The 8,553-nt window shown below is 43.8% G+C and overlaps 1 protein-coding gene across 1 annotated transcript; it reads left to right on the top strand.

The window, feature by feature from the left end:
• The first annotated feature begins 1,720 nt into the window (after nt 1-1,720).
• Nucleotides 1,721-5,603, top strand: commd4 (COMM domain containing 4). Its single transcript, XM_038987022.1, has 8 exons — nt 1,721-1,803; nt 2,095-2,166; nt 4,017-4,082; nt 4,166-4,205; nt 4,365-4,484; nt 4,723-4,803; nt 5,101-5,277; nt 5,383-5,603. The coding sequence occupies exons 1-8, from the start codon at nt 1,801-1,803 to the stop codon at nt 5,421-5,423; spliced, it is 600 nt and encodes a 199-aa protein (XP_038842950.1). The 5' UTR covers nt 1,721-1,800; the 3' UTR covers nt 5,424-5,603.
• Nucleotides 5,604-8,553: the final 2,950 nt, after the last annotated feature.

Genomic DNA, 8,553 nt, shown 5'->3' with positions numbered 1-8,553 from the left:
TGCCATTAGTTTTGTCACCAAAGCCCCATATACTACCCACCACTGCGACCTGTATGCTCTCGTTGGCTGGCCCTCGCTTCATATTCGTCGCCAAACCCACTGGCTCCAGGTCATCTATAAGTCTTTGCTAGGTAAAGCCCCGCCTTATCTCAGCTCACTGGTCACCATAGCAACACCCACCTGTAGCACGCGCTCCAGCAGGTATATCTCACTGGTCACCCCAAAGCCAATTCCTCTTTGGCCGCCTTTCTTCCAGTTCTCTGCTGCCAATGACTGGAACGAATGGCAAAAATCACTGAAGCTGGAGACTCATATCTCCCTCACTAACTTTAAGCACCAGCTGTCAGAGTAGCTCACAGATCACTGCACCTGTATGTAACGGATGTGAAATGGCTAGCTAGTTAGCGGGTACGCGCTAATAGCGGTTCAATCAGTTACGTCACTTGCTCTGAAACCTAGAAGTAGTGTTGACGTGGTGTTGATGTGTGCAGAGCGTCCCCGGTTCGCGCCCGTGTCGGGGCGAGGGGACGGTCTAAAGTTATACTGTTACATTGATGCTGTTGACCCGGATCACTGGTTGCTGCGGAAAAGGAGGAGGTTGAAAGGGGGGTGAGTGTAACGGATGTGAAATGGCTAGCTAGTTAGCGGGTACGCGCTAATAGCGTTTCAATCAGTTACGTCACTTGCTCTGAAACCTAGAAGTAGTGTTTCCCCTTGCTCTGCAAGGGCCCCGGCTTTTGTGGAGCGATGGGTAACGACGCTTCGAGGGTGACTGTTGTTGATGTGTGCAGAAGGTCCCTGGTTCGCGCCCGTGTCGGGGCGAGGGGACGGTCTAAAGTTATACTGTTACATTGATGCTGTTGACCCGGATCACTGGTTGCTGCGGAAAAGGAGGAGGTTGAAAGGGGGGTGAGTGTAACGGATGTGAAATGGCTAGCTAGTTAGCGGGTACGCGCTAATAGCGTTTCAATCAGTTACGTCACTTGCTCTAAAACCTAGAAGTAGTGTTGCCCCTTGCTCTGCAAGGGCAGCGGCTTTTGTGGAGCGATGGGTAACGACGCTTCGTGGGTGACTGTTGTTGATGTGTGCAGAGGGTCCCTGGTTCGCGCCCGGGTCGGGGCGAGGGGACGGTTTAAAGTTGTACTGTTACATGTACACAGCCCATCCAACTACCTCATCCCCATACTGTTATTCATTTGATTTATTTTGCACCCCAGTATCTCTACTTGCACTCATCTTCTGCACATCTATCACTCCCGTGTTTAATTGCTATATTGTAATTATTTCGCCACTATGGCCTATTTATTGCCTTACCTCCCTTATCCTACCTCATTTGCACACACTGTATATAGACTTTCTATTGTATTATTGACTGTATGTTTGTTGCTTTGCTTTATCTTGGCCAGGTCACAGTTGTAAATGAGAACGTGTTCTCAACTAGCCTACCTGGTTAAATAAAGGTGACATAAATAAATAAATAAAGTGTATGCTCATCAGACCTCATGAAACGTCATCAGAAGTGTCCACTTCATTTGAGGGATGTGTCTTTTAAGTGTTTGGACCACAAAGCCTAGGTGTGAGACAGGACAAAAACAGTGAAATACAGACATGAAATGCTTTAGAAAATAAAATAAACAACATATTGAAAGCTGAAAAGTGTAACGTTAGTTTAGTCTCTACTTAATGGATGTGGGGAAATATATATAAATGGTTTGCCCTGCCCCGTCCCCTAAACTCTGGGTACAAGGTTTTTGTCCCGGGACTTGAGCATTATCACATGACATTAGGTCTACTGCTAAAATGGTAAATGCTCGTCTTTCTAGCTAGCTATTTATTTCGATAAAGTGACCAATTGTGAATATTGTGTTTCCTACCATTACTACTTATCTACAGCTGAGCATTTGATAGATAGCATGTTGATCCGTCTGGAAAAGACGGAGTCAAGACAAGAAATGCTAGCTGGCTAAAAACAATCACTCGGATGCTTGTTAGCTAAATTAGCTATCCAGCTGCCAAGTAAATAAATGTGTCGTTGTTCATTACATGCACAAACAGCAACCATAACATTGTGCAAATGTTTCTTACTGTTTCTAGAGATTCCGGTTTTGTGGGGATTTGGACTGCCCAGACTGGGTTCTTGCCGAAATCAGCACTTTGACGAAAATCGTAAGTTTAGCGCCATGACTGTTTGCATCACGGCCTTCTATACTGTAGCCTCTACTAATCCAAGAGTGGATGACTCCTATCGTCTCTAATATGTAGGCTCACTTTCTGTTAACAGTTCCATCACAAGTCAGAATGTTGAATACACTTAATTTGAACGTACTTTACATGTTGTCCTCTGATTTTGTCCGTCTGTAGGAGATCATCTGAGACATATCCACAGATTAGTGTTATTAACCTGACTTACAGTAACTGGTCTGTTCAGTGGTTTGTATTTTCAATGCTGATACACGGGACTTACACAATATGTCTCAATTTCCGAGTTTAACTGAAGCACAGACCAAATGTTGTCCCAGGTGGCACTTTCAGCTGATTGGGAAGGACATGCTTTGGTCCACAATGTTTGGTTACATTTGGCTATTTACATATTGTGCATCACGTGAAATGTGTCAGGAGATGGGAAATACAAGGAACAGAACCTACTGGTGGCAAAAAGTTGGGTAAGCAATACTTTACTGTGGACATTTGATCTCCACTATCTCCCAGAAAAATGACCAACAGCATGGACGACCGGTAAAATATAATTGTATTCAACATTCTGGCTTTTACAGCTACTTCTTTCAGACTGACTATCATGGTGTAACCATGGTAACAGTCTGACGTTTTGGCAAGGCCTTGTACTGGAATTGCTCCGTCCACGACCGCAAGGCCCTCCAGCGGATGGTGAAGACGGCCCAGTACATCACTGAGAACGTGCTCCCACCAATGATGTGTGTGTATAAACCATTGGCTCCCACCGATCCAGGACATCTACGTGAAATGATGCCTGAGGAAGGCCTGCAACATCATCAAGGACCCCACACAACCCAGCCACGAGCTGTTCACTCCCTTACTGTGGGGCAGATGGTATCGGAGCATGAGGTCTGATACCAACCGGCTCAGAGACAGTTTCTATCTACAAGCCATCAGACTGTATCAGAGCATGAGGTCTGATACCAATAGGCTCAGAGACAGTTTCTATCTACAAGCCATCAGACTGTATCGGAGCATGAGGTCTGATACCAACAGGTTCAGAGACAGTTTCTATCTACAAGCCATCAGACTGTATCGGAGCATGAGGTCTGATACCAACAGGTTCAGAGACAGTTTCTATCTACAAGCCATCAGACTGCTGAACACTTGAACTGGACTGACCACCAGCTCTGATTCTCTGAACCTTACACATGCACCCACACCGACACACACACACACACACACACCGACACACACACACACACACACTCACACTGACATAAACACACACATAACATCACATCTGCTGCTACCTGTCTCTTATTAACTTTCCCCCCCAATCCCCCCCTTCCCCAAAATATGTATAAATATTGGACTGTGCCTTCCTGTATCTTACTTCTACTAAAATGTTTATTCTACTGGGCCATTTACTTTGTTCCTATCTTTTTATTAGTTCTTATTCTACTGGGCCATTTACTTTGTTCCTATCTTTTTATTAGTTCTTATTCTACTGGGCCATTTACTTTGTTCCTATCTTTTTATTAGTTCTTATTCTACTGGGCCATTTACTTTGTTCCTATCTTTTTATTAGTTCTTATTCTACTGGGCCATTTACTTTGTTCCTATCTTTTTATTAGTTCTTATTCTACTGGGCCATTTACTTTGTTCCTATCTTTTTATTAGTTCTTATTCTTGCTGCATTGTCCAGAAGGAACCTGCAGGAAGCATTTGGTTGGACGGTGTATGCCATGTGTATCCTGTACCTACGACTAATAATACTTGAAACTGCATTGGTCCAGTAGAAATCATCCCCTGACGTTTGTCTTCTCTGTTCCCAACAGTCAAGTGTGAAGATGAAACTCCTCTGTGTCCAGGTGTTGAAGGATCTGCTAGGAGAGGGCATTGATGTAAGTATCTCATACATGAACTCCCTATTGTCACCTGCAATTTTATTCTCTTTAAAATGTGCCTTTCCCTTTGTCTTTTTCAGTATGACAAAGTTTCAAAGCTAACTGCAGATGCAAAGTTTGGTAAGCTGAATTCTGTGTTTTTAAAATGTGCTGCTACTTTGATGCAAACTGCAACACAGGACAGCTTCAACACAGAGAGCTCTACATGCATGATGCTGGTCTCTACATCTATTCTATCAATACATCTGAGTCTCATCTGTGTGTTATTCTGATGTCTAGAGAATGGAGACATGAAGGCCAGTGTAGCCGTGTTGACCTTCATCCTGTCCAGTGCAGCCAAACATGATGTGGCCAGTGAATCTCTCTCCAGTGAGCTGCAGCAGTTAGGACTCCCTAAAGGTACAGTAGTCTCCCATAAGTTACTCATACTAGAGACATTCATAGTGAGAATACCTCAAAGTACTGTGTTTGTTACAACGACTCACTGCAAAGGCTCATTTATTTATCAATGAAAGGATTGTAATAATATTTGAGTACAGAAGACTCCATTGTGGATGTTTCAAGCCCTCAAAGACAATGTGTAGTATGATAGTCATGACTTTTGGTTTTCCTCATCGGTATATCATGTATCTTGTAGAACACACCACAGGACTGTGTAAATCCTATGAAGACAAGCACATAGCCCTGCAGGAGAAGCTAAGGGAGAGCAGTCTGAGATGTGAGTTATCAACCTTTATTTAATTGAAGAAGACTATAATACCTAAATGTTTTCTGGGGGGAGTAACACAAGATGGCTAAAGAGATTTCAGATTCTCATTGGGCAATACATTTGTATTGTTACACTGCATTTTCTCTCGTGCTGTTTTTCAGTTCATATTTCTGTACATATATAGCATGTATTATTGCTGTGTTTCAGTGGGTCATCTAGAGGGTGTTGACCACATCCTGAGCCCCAGAATGTTTAATATTAACATATTTCTGTACATATATAGCATGTATTATTGCTGTGTTTCAGTGGGTCGGTTGGAGGGGGTGTCGTGGCGTGTTGACTACACCCTGAGCTCCAGTGAGCTTCAGGAGGTTAATGAGCCCACAGTGCAGCTCTGTCTCCAGACCCAAGGGGCAGAGACTGGAAACACAGAGACCACCATCGTCTCTGTGTCTGCAGACAAGTTCAGAGTCCTGCTGACAGGTGAGCTTGTGATGTACCATAAATACTATTTAAGAAATCTACTCAAATATGGGACTAGAATCCTGAGTGCTTCACTGATTTCTATGTCTCTATGCTTCCCCCCAGAACTAAAACAAGCACAGGCCATGATGAATGCACTACAATGAAGCAAGACTCTAAAGGTATCGAATAATGATGCAGTGAATGGATCAGAGGAAAGTCAATCAAGAGTGCAAGACATTGACAGAATATCATACAGGATGAGTGGACCATGATCTTTTGAATGTATTTTGTACATTATATGTGTTTATTATTCTATAATTGTTATTAAATATGTTGATGTATTTCTCATTTGTCCATGTCGAATCTATGATGTGTATTTCCTTGAAAAAATTACAACTTTACAATTAAAAAATGTTTTGTCTACTTGCAATTTGTTAATTAGAACATGTGTAAGAGTAGATCTTACCCTCTAGTAACATTTGGTAACGTGTAACCGTAGATATTAAGTGTGGAACTACATTTCCCATCAGCCATTGCTCCTTTTAAGTATCGCTACTGGCCGACTAAGGTGCATCACTGAGTGGGTCTGTTGATGTGAGTCGCAGTTCCAGAAGCAGCACACGTAAGTTCGTTGTTCCAATTGCAAACATTGTTCATTGATATTTATTGAAGATTCACTCGAAAAAAGCTCAAAATCACGAAGTATATTTACCACCAGACTGAAAGTGAGTGCTGTGTTTGGCACGTTTTTTAAATGAATATAACGCACAATGAAAGTAGCTAGCTAACGTTCGCTAGTTACACAACTAATACACATCTCAACCCTCCATGCGTCCATACGAGGTTTGGATATTGACTTGCATGGAATTTATTCGTAAATACATTCGTGCAGCTACTTTCCTGACATCGTCACTCGCTGCTGGTTTAAAAAGTCGTGAAAGTTACATGTTGTATTGTTCCCTTCAGTGTAGGCTGTATGGAAATGTCACTGCCCACAATGGCTGTTTTGCAAAATATGATTTCATTGAATGTGTAGCCACAAGGCCTCTTTTTTTAAAATTGTACCCGCCAAACAATTGAACATGTAATGTTTGGAATTAACTTGCGTAGTTAGGCCTATACTATACAGTGTCCTAAAACTCTCCTCTGTCTGTCCCTTGCCGTCCCGTCTCTCTCTGTCCCGTCTCTTGGTCCCCCTGTCTCCAGAATCACCAGGATGTCTTAGGTTCAAGAGATGCACCTGGCCAGTCTGTCAACAGGACGTGTTGTGGGTGGTCATCACTGGCCCTGTACAGAGACTTCAGAACCAGGCACATTGAATTTCTACTGGTACCTGTGTATATAGCCAAGTTATCTTTACTCATTGTGTATTTATTATTACTGTAACGACCCTGGGTTTATAAGCGCGGAAATCGACTCTGCCGCTTGAGCATGCTTTTGCGGCACAGTCGATAGCGCGCCGGACCTCGGGCTAGGTCGAGGGTTCGAGACCTGCTCCCTGCCTGTTTCATTACATTACTTTTATTAAGTGTTTTGCTTTTCAATGTCTCTATTTTCTTTTTCTCTGCCTTGTTTTACTGTTAGTCTACACATGTTGTTTAGTAAGCATGTTATGAATAAAGATGAATCCGATGTCACCAAAAGCCCTGAGTTCCCCTTTTCCTGCCCGGCCTACACCATCACCTCCAGAAGCAAGGAGGTCCGGCTCACACTCACCCCCTTGAAGAGCGACCCCGCACTGGGTAGCAGCAGGCCGTGGGTACTAGTTAGCCCAGAGGCCATACGTATCAGAGTAGGTGCTGATTTAGGGTCGGGGGATTGGTATAGTAGGACTTATGGTTTAGTGAAGTAGGATTTGCGGTATAGTACAATAGGACTTCAGGTATAGTATGGTAGGACTTCAGGCATATATATGGTACTATAGGACTTAAGGTATAGTGTATAGTACAATAGGACTTCAGGTATAGTATGGTAGGACTTCAGGCATATATATGGTACTATAGGACTTAAGGTATAGTGTATAGTACAGTAGGACTTCAGGTATAGTACAGTAGGACTTGACAACATTTTGTGACCGCCACAGCCCTAGACAGGAACATATATATTTTTTTATAATAAAATAAAAACATAAGGAGTGGATCAGCTTAATATTGTAGAAATATTGTTGCTTCCATCAATGTAATTGCATCATTTCCAATCCCCCATATATTTTTTAGGTAAATATATATATCCATATACATGCACGTATACACATATATACATACACATACCTATATAGACATACAGTACAAAAAAAAAAGTATGAATGTATGTACTTGTAAGTCGCTCTGGATAAGAGCGTCTGCTAAATGACTTAAATGTAAATGTACATATATACATACACATACCTACATTTACATTTAAGTCATTTAGCAGACGCTCTTATCCAGAGCGACTTACAAATTGGTGCATTCACCTTATAACCAGTGGAACAACCACTTTACAATAGTGCATCTAACTCTTTTAAGGGGGAGGGGGGGGGGGGTTAGAAGGATTACTTTATCCTATCCTAGGTATTCCTTAAAGAGGTGGGGTTTCAGGTGTCTCCGGAAGGTGGTGATTGACTCCGCTGACCTGGCGTCGTGGGGGAGTTTGTTCCACCATTGGGGTGCCAGAGCAGCGAACAGTTTTGACTGGGCTGAGCGGGAACTGTACTTCCTCAGAGGTAGGGAGGCGAGCAGGCCAGAGGTGGATGAACGCAGTGCCCTTGTTTGGGTGTAGGGCCTGATCAGAGCCTGAAGGTACGGAGGTGCCGTTCCCCTCACAGCTCCGTAGGCAAGCACCATGGTCTTGTAGCGGATGCGAGCTTCAACTGGAAGCCAGTGGAGAGAGCGGAGGAGCGGGGTGACGTGAGAGAACTTGGGAAGGTTGAACACCAGTCGGGCTGCGGCGTTCTGGATGAGTTGTAGGGGTTTAATGGCACAGGCAGGGAGCCCAGCCAACAGCGAGTTGCAGTAATCCAGACGGGAGATGACAAGTGCCTGGATTAGGACCTGCGCCGCTTCCTGTGTGAGGCAGGGTCGTACTCTGCGAATGTTGTAGAGCATGAACCTACAGGAACGGGTCACCGCCTTGATGTTAGTTGAGAACGACAGGGTGTTGTCCAGGATCACGCCAAGATTCTTAGCACTCTGGGAGGAGGACACAATGGAGTTGTCAACCGTGATGGCGAGATCATGGAACGGGCAGTCCTTCCCCGGGAGGAAGAGCAGCTCCGTCTTGCCGAGGTTCAGCTTGAGGTGGTGATCCGTCATC

This window comes from Salvelinus namaycush, unplaced genomic scaffold, assembly GCF_016432855.1.
Source record: "Salvelinus namaycush isolate Seneca unplaced genomic scaffold, SaNama_1.0 Scaffold625, whole genome shotgun sequence".
NCBI classification, from domain to species: Eukaryota; Metazoa; Chordata; class Actinopteri; order Salmoniformes; family Salmonidae; genus Salvelinus; species Salvelinus namaycush.
This window is presented reverse-complemented; position numbering and strand designations above follow the sequence as displayed.